Consider the following 20,755-nt stretch of genomic DNA (forward strand, 5'->3'; position numbering starts at 1 on the left):
TCTCTCTCTCTCTCTCTCTCTCTCTCTCTCTCTCTCTCTCTCTCTCTCTCTCTTTCTTTCTCAGCCTCTCCAGTCTCTCAGGCAAATGTGCATTCACACATTTTCACGGTGCATTATTTTGCCCGCTAAATATGCGTCGAACACAAGATGCTGTCACTGGAAGCGGCATGGCGGGCCGGCAGGATCCACAATGTCATTCTGGAGGTCCTACTGGGACCCATCACATTGGCCCTGCCAGTTTGGCAATCACTTCTCGGCTGTTCTGAGAGCTCGAGTGAGACCTGTAGATGTCTCTTTTGGGTTTCTCCTAGGGAATTTGCTGTTACAAGTGTCAGAGACTGACGGCAGCAGTCAGCGAGAATAGAGAAGTCACTCGCAGATTCTGATGTGCACATAGGGACCTGCTGCCTAATCAAAGATCCTAGCATTCTTAGAGAAGGGGGAGGGCAGAGTATCAAGTGGAAAAACTCCAAAACTGGCCCCCAGGGGGAGAGCAGGACAGGGGACTTTTGAGCTTCCACTGGAGGGGGTGTGTTCATTCAAATGCATTTTTTCTGTCTGATCAGGGAGGCCCTTCTTCTGGGTCAGTTGAACAGGGAATCTAAATAGATATTTGTACTATCCCAGGGCAATCTTGAAGTCAGCCGTTTCTCATATTTGGCATAACCCAGTCAAAATCTTTCCTTAAGACATTTGCTGCCTGCACAGCCAAGCTTAAATACAGTACTGGAGGCACCGAACCTGGTTGTAAGACTTGCTTCAGGTGGCCTAAGGAAGCCTGGTCTGGGCCACATAAGCAAGTTTTAGACTCTGGCCATGGGACTCTCTTTTGCGGTCTTTATCTAGATTTCAGAGGCTTTCTAAGACAAAGGCAAACTCATCCACTGCCAAGGGCAGTAAGGAACGTGGAGCTCTAGCCGGCGGTGGCTCAGTTCAGCAGTTACTTCCTAGGTCAATCCAGACTTAAGCCTTCCTGGATTTCGTAACATGGGGTCTGTGTAATTTCTGTGTAAATTAAGTGGCCCATATTTAGCCCCTGTGGGGGCTATACAGTTTGTCATGACTACCCAACTCTGTGGTTATAGCACGAGAGCAGTCACAGATGACGTGTCTCATGAAAAGACACTGCTGCGTTTCTGCTTCAAAAAACTTTGTAAAAACAGGAAACTGGACAGATTTAGCCTCCAGACTATTTTTTTTTCTGGCCCCCAGTTTATGCATTATCATAAGCTCTAGTGTAATAATGTAGTGGTCTTTTTCTTTTTCTTTTCTTTTGAAACAGGATCTCATGTAACCTAGGTTGGACCTGAATGCACTATGTAGCTAAGGATGATCTTGATCTCTGGATTCTTTTGCTACTATATCTCAAGTGATGCAATTATAGGCTTGTGCCATTGGGTCTGGCCTACAGCAACCCAACATGTAAACAAGGACAGATCCCTGTAACAAATAACTGTCATGGGGAAAAAGCGGCAGAAATGGTTGCCCCCATCTTTACTGATGTTTCTATTATAATAGAATAGGACTTCAGATTAAATGGCCACAGCAAGCCAAGAATTTTCACCAATAAAACTACTAATTACCACCTAGAGTATATACATTTACATTTGACCTTTTTGTCTTGCTAAAACAGATTCCCCTGGGCAGACCGGATGCTATCCCAAGAGATGTCTAAAGTGTGTCTATCCACAACGTGGGAGAGAAAAGGAAACACATGCTTGCTGGCTGTAAAACTAGAGGGGGAAGTCATCAACAGGAAACAAACAGACAATCTCGTTTATCTTCAAAGGCAACGGTTTAATTCCCTTTCTTGGGCCACGGTGCTGATCGCCATGATAGGAGAGTCTGGCTCAGCCTCAGGCCCTCATTTCTCGTAATCAGTTGGAGCGCTGATAACCTATTTCAAAGGCTGTGGATAGAAGCCTGCTGGGTTAAATCCTCATGGAGTGTATATTAAAAACAGGACCAAAAAGAGCTCCTCATATCTGATTTTCCATTTCCAATTATTTACGATGCATGTTTTTCAAAACAGAAGATTCGTACATACCCTGGAGACGCATTTATTGAACTAAATTAAGAGTTTTGCCTTTGCAAAACACAAAAACAAACACCCCCCCATCCTTGTGTATGTGCAATTCTAAATCACACACACACACACACACACACACACACACACACACACACCAACCAAATACTAATGCTATAATGTGCTGTAGCTATGTCCTACATCCACTAACAGATGTTGCCTGCACAGAAAACATTAGCAGAAGCTTCAGATTGCTCCAGAGGACATTATTTCTTGTATATTGGCAAAAGCACCGCACATGCTCTCTAACCTGTTCCCAGCCTCTCCAGCGGATTCTGCCTGAGGAGCAAGGTAATCAGATCTTGAGCATCTGGAGGAGGGGCCTCATCCTTTTCAGGCCAGTTGATTTCATCTGGAAGGAAGAAAAGATGCCTACAGCTTTATTGTTCAAAGGGCAGAACCATGGGCCCCCATCCCGGAAACACAGAGACAAAACCTACATTTAAGATCTTTAGTTGACTTCTATGTGGTATAAAGGAATACTTATATTATTATCTTATAGGTCCCAGACAGCCCGGTTTCTTCAAGGTCTATTTCAATTATTTCAATAAGCTGGACCATTCATTCACTTTTTTTCATCGGCAGAACTGTCTCCTAACAAGCCACTCCTCCTGGTTATTAGAAGGGTATAATCGAACAGAACCGAACAGCTCCGTGTCAGGTGCCTACCCGTCGGGGACCATCTAAGTGTAAGATTTTCTTACTAGCCTCAACTGAGAGTCTGGTCATGCCTGCTCGGTTCTTTAGCTCCAAGGAGTAAAAGGTTATTTTGCAAAAAGTAATTATTTCTAGAGACCAAGGTAAAGTCCTCAATGTTAAGGTGGAAGAAGAGAAAAACGGAAGGAAGCCACAGTAATGGGAGTCTTTAAAGTCTGTCAGAGATATTAAACTATGTTCTCGCTCTAAAGGAGTTTGCCTGGAGATAGGTGTGTGCATGTTCCTGCCTATGGAAATGCAATAAAAACATGAGTTATTTTTGTGTGCGCCTGCCTCTAGCTTCCTCTGCTGCAGTTTAAATCTGATTTGGAAAATAAAACATGAATATGCATCAGAGCCGTAAGGCACTGAGAACAAAGCCAGCATTTGCTGCTTGTGTTAATTAAACAGTTGATTCCCCTTGCCATTCGGGCCTTGGTCTGTCAGAAAACAGCCTAGTTATAAATCCATAAACAGCTCAGATATTATATAAAGGGCTTTTACACTGCAGGCGATTCAACAAATCTACTTTGTTAAAGTTTATAAATATGCCTGGCTTGCAAAGCCAATGTCAGAAAATAATCGTGCGATTAAGGGCTCTCCATGAGCACAATGAATTTCCCCTATTTCCATTGCCGGCTGGCGTAAGTGCAGAGCAGGTTGGGACACAGAGGTGGGGCTGATGGAGTTATCAGTGGGGCCTGACAACCTTTCAGGTAGAGGGGCCTTTTCTGTCATCTCTGCATTGGGGAAATTTACAAAATCAGCAGGGAGTGGAGTGGTAGCCCCTCTTTAATTATCATTTAGGTGTGCCACATGCTACATACACAGCAATCGTTAGGGTCAGCTCGCAGGTTAAGATCTAAAGGTTATTGAATTGTAAATGAAAGATGAACAGCTGCTGCAGAAATAACATCACACATCACAACTACCAATGAAAGCATTAACAGTCTGCGGATCCCACTCAGCGCCTTGCCATTCTCGTTATTTATTATTTGGTAGACATTTGTTTTAGGGGCTATTACATTTCTGTTAATTTCTTCATTGTGCCATTAGCTATTTTTTTCCCCATTTATAAAAATGTTACCCACATTAACCTTTTCTTCCCTGGTGCAACTTTTCTATTATGAAAATGAAGGCCAGCTAACAGGGAGAGCATTTGTAAATCCCACACCAATTTCTTTTTTTAAAAAAGTAGCAGACAATGAAAGTTGGACACATCGCCAGCCCATTTCCAAATTCCATGTTAACAAACTTCCCTCGAATCCATTTCAACACACATCACTCTCTTGAGAAAGCATGAACCGGTTATACGTTATGAGAAGTGAGTTCTTTTAATTTGTCGGCTCCAATGGTTGACAGAGGTTAACATTTTAGTGACACACGACAGATTTACATTGAGTAGCTGTTTCCCAGTAGTGGCTTAAAGATAATTCTTGATGATATTTACCACTGATGACTTGTCCAAATAGCTCTTCTGGAGTGTCCCCAAAGAAAGGCACACATCCAACCAGAAATTCATAGAGGATAATGCCCATGGCCCACCAGTCCACAGGTTTCCCGTAGCCCTGTCTCAGAATCACCTCGGGGGCAATGTATTCAGGTGTACCACAGACCTAAAATGAAATTGCTGTATTAGACATGAATTAAAATGAACAAGATGACTAAACAATTATACTGCCTCAAATAACCCAGCTTTCGTGCTAGGAAACACATGGGAACACCTTGAGAACAGACATTACTATGACAAAGAACACACCTATTATGCTTGGTCTCAAATGGCAAACCTAACCTGTGCATAGCTTTTTACAATATTAAAAAGTGTTTTTATGTTGCAAAGCAATAGTGCTTAATCCGTCACTATTAGAGGTAGCTCAATTGCTTGTATGACCAAACCGAACCTCCTCGTGGTTCTATCAGGAAGGTGTGGCAGCTGAGCTGGGTTTACCTTAAGTAACTTCACGATGAACAGATTGTGGGCACATGGTAATGAGGCATGCTTAAAAGGAAATGGGCCATAGCTCGGATTTCGGCAGCTGAGATGGCGCAATGCATCATGAGTTTCATGATTACTCTATCGAGACTCCCGAATTCCTTACAAAAACCAGTTTTCCATTTGTCTCTCTCACCCTCTCACTCGTGCACAATTAGACCGTTCATCTTGCTAATAGACCTTAATGCTAGGGGAGGAATGTAGAGGGATCGGACGGTTCAAAGGGGCCCAGGGAGACAAATGGGCACAGTTTGCACTTTATTGAATGCAAGGCTTATACAGACATCCAAGCGGCAGCACGAATGTGGAGATGGCCTCCACAGGGGCCTTCTGAGTTCACAGGCTGCAGTGAGTGAGCTTGGCTTCTCCCTGAAGGCAGAGTGGCACCCGAGCTTACCTGTTTATCTAAGAACTCTCGAGCATCCTTCTCTATGTGGCCTTCATAGAGATTGGTGGTCATGCTCATTAATCCCACCTTAGATAAGCCGAAGTCAGTCAGCTTTATGTGCCCCATGGAGGTGACCAACAGGCTAGGAGACAGAAGGACAAAGGGGACAACAATCACTTGAAAGCAGATTCTGTTGTTTTAGGTCTCCCTCTTTCCCCCTTCTGCTTGTAAAACATCAACTATGTTGCAAAATGAAGCCGGGTAAGAGAGGGAGTGACACAAAGGAATAGGGTACTTGCCTTTGATCGCTGAGCATGATTTAGAAGCCAGGGCCAGAGCTAAAGCTCCGCTGTCTTTGCTGGAGCAATCATATCCAGTATTATCATTTTTGCAACACTTAAACTCTAAAACCTTAAGTACGGAACTCTAATTCCTTTCTGTTTTCAGTCTATGGACTATGACTGTGCCTGATCTCAGATTTACTTTTAATGTTATGTGTACATGTGTGTGATCGTGGGTGGCAGTGCAGGCTCACAACATGAGAATGAGGGTGCCCGTGGGGCCCAGAAAACTGCGCAAGAGCCCATAATGCTGGAGAGAACTCAGGCCTTCTGCAACTGCAGTACTCGACCACTGGGCCATCTTTCTATACACCTCTTTCCATTTTCCAGAATAAGAAAACAGAGAAGAAATGATCCAATGGTCTGTGGCATACACCAAGAACTCAGGTAAGGAATCCATTTGTGATTAAAATAAGACCTAGATAGAAGAACCTGGACAGAAAAACCTAGGTTTTCATATTTCCACTTCCAGCTTTGAATTGAATTTCAATTCACTAAGCACAAAGCTTGAACTTCTTATAGTGCAAAAAAAAAAAAAAAAAAAAAAATTAAATACAATAAAATATTTCATTTTAAGTAAAAAAAAATACCATTATATCAATTAAAAGGTTAAAGTGATAGAGGATTTTTAAAAAGCTTCTAGAAGGAGGGTCAGGCAGTGTTAGTGCACAACATTAAGAATTCCAGGACTCAGGAGGCAGAGGCAGGTGAATATCTGTGAGTTCCAGGACAGTCAGGGCTATATAAAGAAACCCTGTCTCAAACAAGCCAGCAAACAAAGCTACTTGAAGGAGTTATTCCAACATTCTGATAGTTGTATATGAAATTGTTCTTCCCTTTCCCTGTGTTCTCTCAGATTTCTGATGAGCACAGTCTTGGTTTTCAACACGCTTTCCAGCGTCTAGCATTAGTGCAGAGGGCACGGAATATGCCGTACATGATGTCAAGAGGAATGGCTAGCCATTTGGGGAAAGTTCTATCCATATCTCAGACCAGAGCTAACAATAAACTCCAAACTGACAAAGTATATAAGATAAGTAGAATAGTAAATAAGTAAATAGTACATCTAAAATAAGTAGAAAGTTAAAATAAGTGAAATGGAATATCACATCACATATATTCCCCTGGGAAGGCAAAGCTCGCCTGTATGATACCAAGTGCAAAGTGCTCCAGAAAACACCGCTATTCTACGTCATTATTTAACGATTTACACGATAAAAAGGAAATTAACTCTAGAGTCATTTCCCCCATTTCTCCTAAGTTCTCACTGTAAACACTGTAGTCTCTCAAGAAATGTATAAAATTACCACTAAGCTATTACTAAAATAACTCATTTTCTTTATACTAAAGAGAATTTGTGAAATGTGGAAATAGCCTTAACAACATTTCACAGACAGAAGAAAATATTCAGTATCCCGCAATAGAAGACATTTATTTCATCAGGGCACATACTTGTCTGGCTTCAAGTCCCTGTGTACGATTCCGTAATTATGCAGATACTCCAAGGCCAAGACCGTCTCAGCGAAATACATCCTGGCCATATCAACTGGGAGAGGTCCCATGTTTTTCATTAGGGTCGCACAGTCTCCCCCTGTAAAGCATGGGAAACAAATTGAGTAGGAGTAGCGTCGAGCAGGATTACTGAAGGCTAGCAGTGTGGATCACGGAACCTCAAAGCGGAGTCACGCTCGGAAGTGGAGACCGTGTGAAGTCGTCATGTTTCCAATTAAGAAGTGGAGTGAAGAATGCAGTGTGGCTCTGAAGTGAACTGCGTTCTGAAGAATCTCCAGCGTAATTCAGGATGATTGTACTAATTTATAATGGATCAGTATAAAACGGCAGATGCCAGAATTAGACTGCAGAGGTGGAATCCTACTGTCTCTGAGCAGCCGGGAGCTCTTAGGCAAATGAGTTGATGGTCTTGGTTACTCCATTGCAATAGCGGCTTAGAAATAATGTCATTCTGCATAGCAGCAGCTCTTAACCAGAGGTCGAAAGACACTTTCACTGGGGTCACGTAGCAGATACTCTGCATATCGGATATTTACATTATGATTCATAACAGTAGCAAAATTACAGTTAGGGAGAACCAACAAAATAAGTTTATTGTTGGTGGGTCACCACAACACGAGGAACTGTGTTAGAGTGTCACAACTTTAGTAAGGTTGAGAACCATTACTTTATAGGATTGCGTGAGGTTCATTCTAGTCAAGGAGTGAGGACCTAGCTTTATACATACCAAATGTGATTTAAAAAAAAAGTTTTTATAAAAGCCAACCACCACAACAGTTCAGGAATAAACGGCTTGTGTGGTTGGGAGAACAATGGGTGGGGCTCTGGCTAATGGCTTAGGGCTCTATCTACCACTCCGTTCCCATTAAAGCTCGCTTTCTCAGCGGCCAATACCCTTATCTGCAAACTAGAGAAGCTGTAAGTTAAAAAAAAATGTTTTTTCTCCCGTTTCTTGGGGATGTATAGTGAGGATTCTCTCCAGACAGAGCCTAAACGGGACCCAGGGAAGGTGGTCTGGGCCTCTGCTGAGCTACTCATTGTGGTAACTTTATGTCAATGAGTCAGAGAGATGGAAAGTCTCAGAAGTGTAGTTAAAAAAAAAAAAGAGGAGAGAGAGAGAGAGAGAGAGAGAGAGAGAGAGAGAGAGAGAGAGAGAGAGAGAAATAAGATTACTTGGAACATTTAAGATGCAAACCACAAATGGCCGAGGAGGAGGGGGAGGAGGGGGAGGAGGAAGAGGAGGAAGAGGAGGAGGAGGCTGGGGATGGTCAGGTATGCTGGTAACCCTAGCACTCAAGAGGCTGAGGCAGAAGAATTATAAAGTTTGAGAACTGCCTGGCTATAAAGGAAGACTGGCTGGATTTTTCATTTCCCACCACAGGCTAAAAAGGGTATCTTTTAAATTCACTTTTTGGGAAGACTAATGATAATGAACACATTTTATGATACGTGATAAAAAGAAGTAGGGAAAAAAAAACCCATCGCCTATATCCAACTTTAATGACCAACTGAAGGGAGGTAGTTCGAATTAAATGCTATTAAAAAAGAAAACAACCTTTTCCCAAACAACACTAATTTCTCCTTTGTTATAGCAGCAGGCATTTTTTACAAGCAATTATCAGAAGATAATGGCTGGGGATTCGGTCATCTCGTTTGCTCGCTCGGGCTCCTAGGCCCAAGCCATTATGTGGCACAGATGCAGCTTTGCCTACGCGCGCTCTCTCTCTCTGGGCAAGACCGATTTACCTTCCACATACTCCATGACCATGCATAAGTGACGCCTCGTTTCGAAGGAGCAATACATGCTGACCACAAAGGGGTTCTCTGCGAAAGTCAGGATGTCGCGCTCCACGAAGGCCTGCTGGATCTGGTTCCGAAGGATGAGGTTCTGCTTGTTGATCTTCTTCATGGCAAACCTCTGCCGGGATTCTTTATGCCGAACAAAGTAGACTGCCCTGAAACGGAACACATGGATTGGGTTCCCAGGGAGAGAGAGAGGCTAAGGATGCTCTGCGGATACAGAAACCACAGAAACCCTATGCTTTCTGTCCTAACAGCTCCAGCTAAGTCGCCACAGCTGTGCTGGTGACTTAGCAATATCCCGTTCCAAACCCAAATTGGCTTTTTAATAAAGATCATAGATAAAGCATCAGATTTGCCTTTGCTGCTCAAAAAAAAAAAAAAACAAAAAAAAAAAAAAAAAGAAAAAAGAAAAAAGAAAAGAAAAGAAAACAAAACAAACAAAACAAAAAACAGGGCAGCCAGAGTGAGTTATTTCCCAAGAACTAGCTGATGTTTTCAGTTTTTCCACAAACAAAATCTGATACATAAATCAGAACTGGGAAGAATTAACAAAATTACATACAGATCACGAGCGACATCCTTTCTAGCATTAGACATATGTTAGGCACTTTTTTCTGGACTGACTAAAGCAGTAATTTTCTAAATGATACCCTTGGGATCTGCATAGAGGACCAGAGCTTCTTAGAGTCCCTGGTTTCCAATTGAGAGTAATTACTTCCCATGGAATCTCCAGATAAATGAGAAGCATGTACGAGGATATATGAGACTGTTCTGCAACAAAGAGTAGCGTATTTCCTCACTGCAGACTCCACATGTACTACCGTTTGTGAGCTCCAGCAGTAAATGCATTTCCTAACATAACCGTGAGGGGGCCTGGGGGGCCAGCCAAGGAACTGCATGTCTGCTCCCCCCACATCCTGGCCAAGCTATGAAGCAACTTTATAGAATAAAATGACCAGCCTAGGCCACATTCAGTCTCTCTTATGGCTTTGCCCAGATCCTCTCTGGTGAAAGACAGTGAACTCCTTAAGGACTGGGATAACGGAGAAAGGGGGAATTAGAAAGGCAGGGGTCCTAATATCCCTACTAGGACATGAGCAACAAGGGAAGCCCTCGGATGGCCCCCTTTTTCCAAGTCCCTCCTTTTGTTGTTTTTCACTGAGGGACAGGCTTGAGTGTCCAAGAAGGCAATGAACAAATGAAGTATTCCCTTAAAGGGGCACCTTTATATAAATATTTATATGTATAAACGTGTAATAGGTTGTACATGCTGTTCTAAACCAAAGGCCTTGATCAAATAAGGAATGATTTATTTAAAAAGTCACTTATCTTGGTAAACACAAACACACACACACACACACACACACACATACACACACACACAACTGGTATGTCTTCTAAAACAAGGAGCTATGTGAACTTAGATGTGTTTCCCACTAGTTTGCTCAGTAATGTCTAATGAATGGCTGGATGCAAGGCAGGCTGGGACATTCTGTTCCCGGCTGAACCAATAGCTCAGGGCATATACTGATTAAGTCTCAGTACTCTGATTTAACCGGTTATTAATGGTTTCACAAAATTGGTCAGCTAGGGCTTGCTTTCTCTTTCCAATCTGCGTTTGTCTTGTCACCGCGCCCCCCCCCCTCTTGTTTCACAATGTCACACATTTGTATTCCTCTGTTACCTTTGGCTTTGCCTCCTCCCTGTTCCCCCTCTTCCTTTATTTGCTTTTCTAGTTTCTTGCTCACCATATGGTACAAAGGAAGGTCTCTTGATGACACTCCTCAAAACAACTCACTGACTAGCATAGTCCTTTGATTATCACCATAAAAACAAAAGCACACGAGAGTCAGCCAGTTGGACACCTTGTCCACGCTAAGTTAGGGGTCTTCTGTAGGATGCCTCAATGCCGGGCTCCTCTAGGTTGTACTTGCTCCTACACCTGTTCTGTTGGTTACACCTGATAGCAACATTAACTAATTCAGGCACATGGGAAGAAGCTAGAGGGTCAGATGTTCACAATCATCCTTGGTTATATAGCAAACTGGAGGCCCATCTGGGCTACATAAGTCTCTGTTAAAAAAAAAAAAAGCTAATTCAAATAAATAGTTAAGCCAATTGTTACGATTTGAATGTTAAATAGCCACCACAGACTCAAGTGTTGGAACACCTGGTCCCCAGAAGGTGATGATGTCCCGGGAGGTTGTGGAGCCTTTAGAAAGACCTAGCTGGGAGGAACCGAGAATGGCTGGGATGTAGGGGTGTGGTCTCTGCTCCCTGGTTGCAGCCACATGGAATGTATGTGTTGCAAACTGCCACAGATGTGGAAGGAGATCCAGCCCCTAATAGCGTCCCTGCTGTGATGGACAGAGACTCTCAGGGACTGAAACAAACCCTTCCCCCTGTAGGCAGGCTTCTCATGTACTTGATCGTAGTGAAGAGAAAAGCAGCTAGTAATGAACCAACCAATGAAATCTCACTATGACAACAAGAACTCCTATTGCTAATACAGTGTTTTGGAAGGTCTCAGTAGATGCAGACGGCTAAGTAAATGTTGGTTTTAGTGGGAGTGAACGTTCCAAAAGCTGTCAAAACATTTAGAGGCCTACATTCAGACTGCTTCAAGTTTCAGCTTCACCTTTCACCTTGGGATACAGAAACTATGCATTTTAAGAATGGCTCATGTCAACTGTCTTCAAAGGCCTCAAAACTAAAGACAATATACATATGTAGGTTAAGCTTAAATGTTTATTGTACATGTTTTCCTAAAGATTTCTTATTATGATCAATTTTTAAATTAACTAACCCGTTAGTACATATTTTTATATCTGGTGAAAAGCTTTCATTTATTTTCCTTTTTTAGAACCACCGATTAGGATAAAATAAAAAAAGTCTATAGACATTGAAAGCTGCTTCTAATCATCATGGAGGCCAGATGTGAAGATATTCACAAAGGAGTACAGAAAACAACTTGGCCAACCCCCAAATATAAGATACACATTGGTAAACAACTGCCATTAAAATGAATTTCTGAAATGGGAGATACATTTTTAAATAAAATTAAGAACTCAAAACATTAACATGAAAATGCCATCTTTTTTATAATTGCTTGTCTCTTCTTAAAGTCAACTGGATTATAACACAACTTCCAGCTTTTCCTTCAATACTGCACATTGAGTTCAGTGCTGAGGACATTTAGGCCCAAATTCTGAATGTCACACTCCATCCATCACAAGGTGGATACTTTAGTTTTCAACAAAGAGTTCATTAAACTGTGAAGTAGATTAGAGTTCCTACTCGGGATCTGCTGCTGCTAAATGCTTTGTGGGTGTGGGTTTGTTGGCCATTTCTATAATGTTGAGCACTGAACGCAGAGCCTTGAACGTTTTGGCCAAGTGATCTATCACGGGGCTATATCCTCTGATTCTAGTTTATTTTATGTTCTTAGTTTCTGATATTTCTGTTTTGCTTTTGGGGTATTATTATTCATTTATTTATTTTTGAGAAAGGGTTTCCCTGTGTAACCCTGGATGTCCTGAACTCACTCTCTAGACCAGGATGGCTTTGAACTCAAGAGATCCACCTGCATCTGCTTCCCGAGTGCTGGGATAAAAGGTGTGAGCCATCACTACCTGACTGGAGCATTATTCTTTTTTTTTTTTTTTTTTGGTTTTTCGAGACAGGGTTTCTCTGTACAGCCCTGGCTGTCCTGGAACTCACTCTGTAGACCAGGCTGGCCTCGAACTCAGAAATCTGCCTGCCTCTGCCTCCCAAGTGCTGGGACTAAAGGCGTGCGCCACCACGCCCGGCCTGGAGCATTATTCTTAATCCTAATACTTATTTAGTAATAACTGTATCAGCCACATACACCTTTCCCTATAGGGTGGGGGATGTTTTAGATCTACATATATTAGCAGAGAGCACGGCATTGAGAAAGAGATCCATAGTAGGAACGAAAGTCAGAGGCAGAGGAACTGATGGACAGCTAGCTCTACTGAATGAACTATGAATGTCCTAATGGCCCAACGTTCCATTGTCTGCTAAGGCTTCCCAATTCTTTGTTTTCCCGCCCCCAGCACTGGCTATCCTGTCTCTTCCTCCACAGGAAAGCCCAAGAACGGGAAATGACACGGTAGAAAGGCAGCTGGGAACCCTCCAGGGGCCAGGCCTCTCTCTGCTTACACAACAGAATAAGAAGGAAGGCCCCTGAGGGGGATGCTGAATCCCAGCGGCCTCATTGGAAGCATGATCCTAACACGTAGGAAACCATGAGTCTCTGAAGCCCAAGGCACGAGTGTGAGCCAGCAGATCCATAAGTGGGAGTCGGGCATGGGGAGTAGGTGACCACAGCTAGTGTGTGAATGGGTGTGTGTCAGCTTAATGTTTCTGGGCCCTTGAGATGTGAGAGAATAGTGTTCATCAAGGTCAAAAAGAAAAGTTACAAGGGGGATAAATATTGCAACTTTTAAGTGTATTGATTCTGAGTCTTTTTTTTTTCTTTTTGCTTGTAATAAGAGGGTCAGGAGGTCAAAGCTAGTCTACATAGCAAGTATGGGGCCAGCCTGAACTACTGAAGACCCCATGGTGACCCACCCAATCCAAAGAGGGAAAAAAAAAAACCTCTTTGAGGTTATGGCTTAAAAGTCCAATCAATGTTCAATGGCGGAAGTTAGGTCTTTATTTCTCCATTGTGATAAGAGAAAGTTATAATCAAAGGATACTTGTGGGGGATGGAGTACTCTGCTGGCACCAGAGGCTCTGTGTACCCGAGCTTCTCCTCCATAGACAAGTAGAAAAGGTATCAACTACCACCCCAAGCCCTTAAGCAGAGAACACAGACAAAGGGGCCAGCACAATGCTGGATTGACTAGCTTCAGTCTTCTATGAGTACTATGTTGGTATAAAGAGAGATTTCACTTCCACCTGCAGACCCTTATCAAACTGGCATTAACAACATACAGTCAGCAAGCACAGACACTAACTTATCTTACCATGCTTTTCGAATGAGAGGGTTGGTTCCCAGCACCAACAGCTTTTGGGGAGATAGAGTCTGTGTGTCTCCAAGCCACAGATGTAAGTAGCGACCCCCTGTTATACAGATACCAAAGCCACGGTGGGAAAAGCCCAGATCCTCCACCCTTCTAAAGGTCTATTTGTTCAGCCAGCCTGAAGATAGCATCGTGGCTGGTTGAATTGACAGGGGTAGCTCCATTCCAATTTTAAATTAAAAATAATTCAGATAGAAAGGAAATCTGTCAGAAATGTAATGAGATATTACTTCTGAGAAGAGAAGAGGGAGAATTGGTTCTGGCTGATCAGCAGAGGCTCCGACAGGCAGCTTGTGAGCCCACTAATGACTTGGCCTGTATCCTCGGTGTTTACTAATTCACAGCTTGTTTAACTTCTTGTATATTCCCAACCATTCCCAAAAGTGTGATATACCTCATCTACTCTACAGTGGTTTAATTGCACTACAAATGAGTTTACTCAACCAATTAGAACTCTGAATACTGCTAAGATACATGCCCAAGATTTACAAAAGGGTTGCTTCCTAGAACGTCTCCTTTTGGAATCATTCCACGGCTGAAAAAGAATGGAGAAGTGCTCCAACCTTGTGCTTGTGAGATCAACCTGCTGGCTTCTTTCTGCTAAGGATGCTTGAGGTCATCTCCAGAAGGACGAACAACCACAAAACAAGTGGTCATAAGCAAATAAAAAGCACAAATAATTACACAGCAGAAAACTCTCAATGAAGAAAGTATACATCGCAAAAAGATAACACCTAAGAGCATTTCCTGGCTGCATCAGGAAAGATGCCATTTGACATAATCCTGAAAGCCACTGAGGCATAGAGAAGGCTCACAAATATTTAAGTTCTTTGCTAAGTTAATGGTGTGGAAAATACTAGAGGTGAAAAAAACAGGAAGGAGAAATATCCCTTATGGTGTAACAAAAATCACTGTCTCGTCTGCTCCTATGTGGATAAATGGCAGTAAACGTCTCGGGGATGATTTATCGCTCTCTCTGTATATGCAGATGGAATTGGGATTAATACTAAATTAAGATAGAACTCTTGGGCAGTCTAAAATGGATTAGGTCACAGTTTGCATGTTTAATTGTCCTTCCACACTCAGAATTTACTATTAATTTACTATTTATAATTTACTATTGTCACTACTTATACCTTGGGGAAGACACTGTGTCATAGAAATGGATCAAGGAAATCAACAAGAGAGAAATCAAAAGTTCCCAGCACAGAGAATAACAAATGTTTAAAGAAATGAAAAACACTAACTATGACATTCCCATTACACACATATTGAAATACTACTGTTACAGGGTACAGTGTGTGTGTGCAGATTACAAAAGTGTGGGCAGATATCAACAGATGACAAAAAACACGGAATAACACCCCAAAAAACAGTAGTGACCCAAACCTTTAATCCTAACACTCAATGGGTGGAAACAGGAGGATCAGGAATTCAAGGTTATCCTGGGCTACACAGTAAGTTCAAGTATAGCCTGAACGACATGAGATACTGTGTCAATATTTTTGAGAAGAAACCCATTTTATCCATTATATGAAGACATACTTATTAATAAAGGAAAAAGAAAGAAAAGGAACAAGAATTTAGTGCCTACTAGAATCCTCAAATCCATTCTTTGAAGATATTTGTATGAATACAGAATATAACTCTCTTCCTTCAGGGATAAAAATGGATCAAGGAAGAAATACTAGTGTTTCATCCAATTTAATAAACATGCTAGTGTAAGAAGTCATAGGTATGATCTCAACCAAGTGCTTTTCAACTGCAAGCACATTTTTTATTTAATGAAATCTTTCTCTCCAACCTTCTTAAATAAGCCCTGGGTCACTGACAGCACCTTCTGTCGGGTGTGCAGAAGAAGTGATTCTGGCTGCACGTTACCCCTGGCGTGGGAAGAAGCGGCCTTCTAAAACGCCAGTCCCTGTGTGTCACTTACTTATCATAAGGTAAAACTGAAAGCCAAATGTCGCACTCCACCGCGTCACAACATGCTAGAGCTGTGCTTTGGAACACTCACCCATAGGCTCCATTGCTGATCAATTTAATTGTTTCAAAATCACTCTCTCGGGGTTTCCTTCGAAGTCTCAGGGAAGTATTTGAACTCTGGGGAATGAAATGATAAAGTTAAAACACAGTTCAGACTTTGAGGAGATGACGGCAGTGTGCTGTTTTACTTGCCGGGGCATGGTGTTCCGGCTCAGAGGGCCAGAGATCGGCTGCAAGGCTCCCCCTGCCTCATCAGCAATGAGCTGTGGCTCCTAATGATGCTCTATCAGTTGTATCTAAGCAAGCCCATGTTGCCAAGAGAAGAAATGTGAAGGTTTTGGAAACGCAGCTTCATCCTGGTCCTACATTTTAATATTTAAGTCTAAAATGCCAAACCTTCCTTCTGCTTTCAGTTAGGGGGAAAAAAAAAACAAACCAGGCCCCGACAGCTGTCATCAGGGTTTGGGGGGAGAATATGGTCTCTCTATTCATGACTAGAGCATATCGTTTTCATGCTGTGACACTCTATGGATGGTAGGTGACACATTTTCTTACGTGTGGAATGGCTGTCTGTGTTAACCTCTATATCAGAAATCTTACTATGTCTCAAATATCTAAAATTTAAACTTTAGTTCTCTAAAAAGTTTAGCGCGATGAATAACCTCGCTGCTTTGATTAGTAGCCTGTTCACGTCAGGTGCTTTGCACCCTCCACAGAGACCAGGACTCCCTCTCATCGTTTTAGAAGACCCTGTCTGTCATGCTCAGGTGTGCACAAGTCCCTCCCATCAGGGCTGCCATCTCCCCCCACCCCTCAGCCTTCTACTCATCTTTGGAAGGCTTGCAAAACCAGTTCCTTCCCTTCTTCTCTGCTTCAGTTCCTCCCTCATCTTAGCTCTACTTAGGAAACACAACTAGTCCCTGGCCTCAGAGGTAATTGACCTCCTCAATTCAAACAGCCATGTCCCCTTGCATGTCCTCTTGGCCTATGGCCATAGGACTTGAATTTTATTACTTCTATGGCTTCATCTCTGGAAACAATTCAAGCCAGGGACCGCTTGCTCACTCTGCACAGGCCCTCCTCACATTAACTCTTTTGTCCTATCACCGATGAGGGGAAGTCACCCAGACCTCCACTGGAAACTCTCCCTCTGAGAGCCTGAATAGTATAGATTATAATCCCTAGCTTGATGGTTCTTCTTAGATATTTTGAAGGAATTGCAGTTACAACAACTACTATACAATGAAATCAGCATAGCATCTATCAGTTAGCACTTAAACTTTGGGGCACCTTCCTAGCCACTGTAGATGGAATATTTCACTTAGCTTGTATCCAGATGGAGAAACTGAGGTTCAGAGAACACCCTCCCCTGGCTAGGACGCACACTTTGTAAGACGTAGAGGAGATAGTTTTCAAGTGTGGCACAATCTGGACCTAGAGACTGTATTCTCAATCCCCCAGACTACAAAACATGTTTCACCTTCCTAGTCACTTGGATTCATCCTGGCTTCTCTAACGATACTCATTTCATAGGGGAATGGCCCCAGTCAGCAAGACCTTTCACCAGTGCCACTGAAGCTGCCTCGTAACTGATTTCCCTGTGGCCAGCCAGCCTGTCTCTGTATCCCATGAACTTCTAAGCTATAACTCTGGCCAGGTCATCTGCTGCTTACTCGCTCCCCTCTCAGACTCACTCTCCCAATCAGTTGCTATCCATTACCCTTAAAAGGAAGGCCACCTGACTGATGTGAGCAGGATCCACCTGACTATTTGCTCCGAAGCTCTTGGGCTCACGAGTCTTCTTGGACTTTAGCCCCGAGACACACCTTATTTCTGGAGCATTCCCCTGTCCCTTCACTCCTTACTCATTTTTTTCCCCATTTCAACTCCATGGCCACGGCCTTGGGAAAATCTTCTGGGACTGGTCCACTCAGAGAAATCTCTTTCTGGGATGGTCTCCTGGCTCACGGACATCTCTTCATGGATGTTATTCACGCTCGTTGTTGCTATTTTGGTGCTTATGAGATGTTGTTTTTGTAAATGTCAGCTTCTCTGAGGAGCGAGGCACTAAAAGTGTGTGCCCCATGCCTTGCCCACAGACAGACAATAAACATTTACGAAATAAAGTAATTAACACAGTCAAAGAAAATCTCCAGATGCTGAGAAACAGAAAGCAAGCCAGCATCACGTTCCATCAGGAGCGATACTCACACTCACTGACTCATCCGTCTCTGGTGTCTCTGCTGTCCTACTGTCGTAATTCCCCAACTGAGCCATTTCTAAGTTTAAAACAAAAGGGGAAGAAGGAAATACTGTGATTATACAGGAAGACAAAGCCAAAACAGAAGAGAAATAAATTCTCACCATTGAAAAAAAAAGAGAAAAATTCAGTGTATAAACCAATACACACATATTACAGCTTCAAAGGCAAGAATTGGCAGCTCGTATTTTGAACATGTACTAATGACACTTTTTCTGGATCTCCAATTTCATCACTAGCCAGACCTAGAAACATGGAACACAGGACACTGGGCCTCTGCTCCTGTGAGCAGTAGGCACTGGCTCATGCATGCTGTCTAGTTCACAAAGCAAAGCCTTGGGTGAGCTAGCAGCTTTGTTCAGAATCCAAGAGAGGCATGTCTTCCACCGACTTGACACACAGCAAAGATGAACTGGCTACAATCTGAGAATGATTCTCAGTTGCAGGGACACAAAGAATATGCAGTTTTCCAGAGGCAGTAAGGGTGGTGGTTACCAGGGGATAAAGGATGAAAATCCTTGGGTTATCACGCCTTAGCTGAGAGGGTTTTAACCTCGGGTTCTTCTGAAAGATGTAAGCAGTATCATGTCTTAGAGCTTTTGTGAGGATTACACACGCCAATGCATGTGAAGTTCTTAGCATACTCAGTAATAAGAATTAAGTGCTCGTTAAATGTCGATTGTTATTTATTAATTACATTGTACAGAATAGTCAATTCTGGGCTGGATGCCACAAGCTTGACACAAGCTTAAGTACTTCCCTGGTGGTCAAGTTAAAAGTGACAAAGACATTCAATGTCTAATTGCTCAGCCCATGGTTTGGAGAGCATCGTTGAGTTTGTTTAAGTAAATGAGAAAGCCCAATTTATTTAATATTCATCTTCACACTATCTTTAAGACTTTTGTTTTGTTTTGTTTTTGTTTTTTGAAACAAGGTTTCTTTGTGTGAACTTGACTGTCCTGGAATTAACTAGCTCTGTAGAATAGGCTGGCCTGATACTCACAGAGATCTACCTGCTTCTGCCTCCTGAATGCTAGGATTAAAGGTGTGTACCACCACCACCACCACCCAGCTAGATATTTGTTTTTAATAAAGAATATGAAAGAATTTTCACCAAAAGCATTTTTTTTCCAAAATTGAATGTGTTAATGAAAGTTATAGATTTTAGCAGTTTTGTAAGCATTTAAAATTGCTCCTTGGGTCTTTATTTTATATGTTTGTGTTCTCATATATACACATAGTCATAACTTAGAGAAAGCAAACATGCACTGAGTCCTGCCTTTAGGTGAAAACATATCAACTCCAGATTCTGAAATAGCAGTGGCACTAACTTCCCCACTTTAGATACCGGTGAAATACCAGAGTAGAATTGTGCTTAGAGCAAATATTTTCTTGGTGTCATAGAAATGATTCAGGCCCACAGTGTGACCTGCACCTTTAGATATAGAAACTTGGACAAACTCAAGTGCATTTGGTTTGAGGAGCTTTCAGGAACTGAGATATTACTTGATCCTGTGTAGCAAAACAGCACTAGACAGTTTTATTTGAGAAGCACCTATTTTGTGTCCCATCATAAAGATTATGTCTTTGAATTTTTACTCATTTAATTTTATGGAGACACAAGTGGCATGTATTTGCACAGTCAAGGTCACAGCCCAGCCTAGAAATCTCTCCTATGTACCAAATGACAGACATAGGTTTGTCCATTTTGATGTTAACAAGAAAGCAAAGCAAGAGTATCTCAAGAGTTTGTAATCGAATTATCTGGAGAAGTTGTTTTGAGTATTAAAAATATATCGAAAGACTTTTCTCAGAATGAATCAAGAAAACTACTGGGAGGAAAGATAAATTCCTTGTGACAAATTTACACTATTCAAGTCAAATGTGAGGAAGATCACTACTGTTTTGTTTTAAATCTATTCAGATATATGAGAGGGCATCACATTATTCATGTGTCAAAGTTCTGTTTACAGTGACACTTAATGCCAGAAGAAAACTGCACAGGGCTCACCGGTTGCCAAGGCACAGGCTAACACAGCCTTAACTATATCAGTGTGAAGAGTCACTCTAGCATGCTTTGACAGCCTCCCTTCTCCAATTATTCTTATAAAAAAAAAAAAAAGAAACAAATTAAAAGCGGGTTCTGTTTTAAATAGAATTTCAGCTAAATAACTATTATCTGGGAAATCCATATTATTTGTAAGCAGTGGGTAGTAATGGGATGGAACCAAGTGTCAGCTTTTGAGGCAGGAAGCTAAGCCATCATTTTGTAATGCCTGAAGAGATTTTTAAAAACTCATCTAAATACCATTAAACATCTGCCCTTTTTATTTCATTGATTTAAACCATTTCTGAAGACTCATGATTCAAAAAGGTAAAGATGGTAATTTAAAAGCCATGGGAGAAAAATCTCTCCCCAGGGAACTTTTCAGAGAAGCAGTCACCAGCCACTGTAAGTGATGAATCTGTTGTGGTACTGCTTTCAGTACAGTATAAATTTATCTGGCATTATCTCCTGGTAATGCATGCATCATTTCACTAGAAGCAAAGATACGGTGTCCGCAAGAGCAAACCAAGCGGGCAGGATGGGAAAGAGTGGGCTAGAAAGCAGCTCCCCAGCATAGGACAGAAAAAAAAAAAAA

General features: G+C 42.1%; 1 protein-coding gene across 12 annotated transcripts in view; it reads right to left on the reverse strand.

The window, feature by feature from the left end:
- The window catches only part of Mast4 (microtubule associated serine/threonine kinase family member 4), a 591,509-nt gene that overhangs the window by 32,796 nt on the left and 537,958 nt on the right, over positions 1 to 20,755 (reverse strand). For all 12 annotated transcript variants that reach the window (XM_021208672.1, XM_029544159.1, XM_029544158.1 and 9 more), the window contains 7 exons: positions 18,065 to 18,132; positions 15,885 to 15,970; positions 8,763 to 8,971; positions 6,957 to 7,095; positions 5,173 to 5,305; positions 4,233 to 4,398; positions 2,337 to 2,438 (listed from right to left, as the gene is read on the reverse strand). In XM_021208672.1, coding sequence (XP_021064331.1) covers positions 2,337 to 2,438; positions 4,233 to 4,398; positions 5,173 to 5,305; positions 6,957 to 7,095; positions 8,763 to 8,971; positions 15,885 to 15,970; positions 18,065 to 18,132 — 903 coding nt within the window. The remainder of the gene's footprint in view (positions 1 to 2,336; positions 2,439 to 4,232; positions 4,399 to 5,172; positions 5,306 to 6,956; positions 7,096 to 8,762; positions 8,972 to 15,884; positions 15,971 to 18,064; positions 18,133 to 20,755) is intronic.

This window comes from Mus pahari, chromosome 11 (genome assembly GCF_900095145.1).
Source record: "Mus pahari chromosome 11, PAHARI_EIJ_v1.1, whole genome shotgun sequence".
Taxonomy (NCBI): domain Eukaryota; kingdom Metazoa; phylum Chordata; class Mammalia; order Rodentia; family Muridae; genus Mus; species Mus pahari.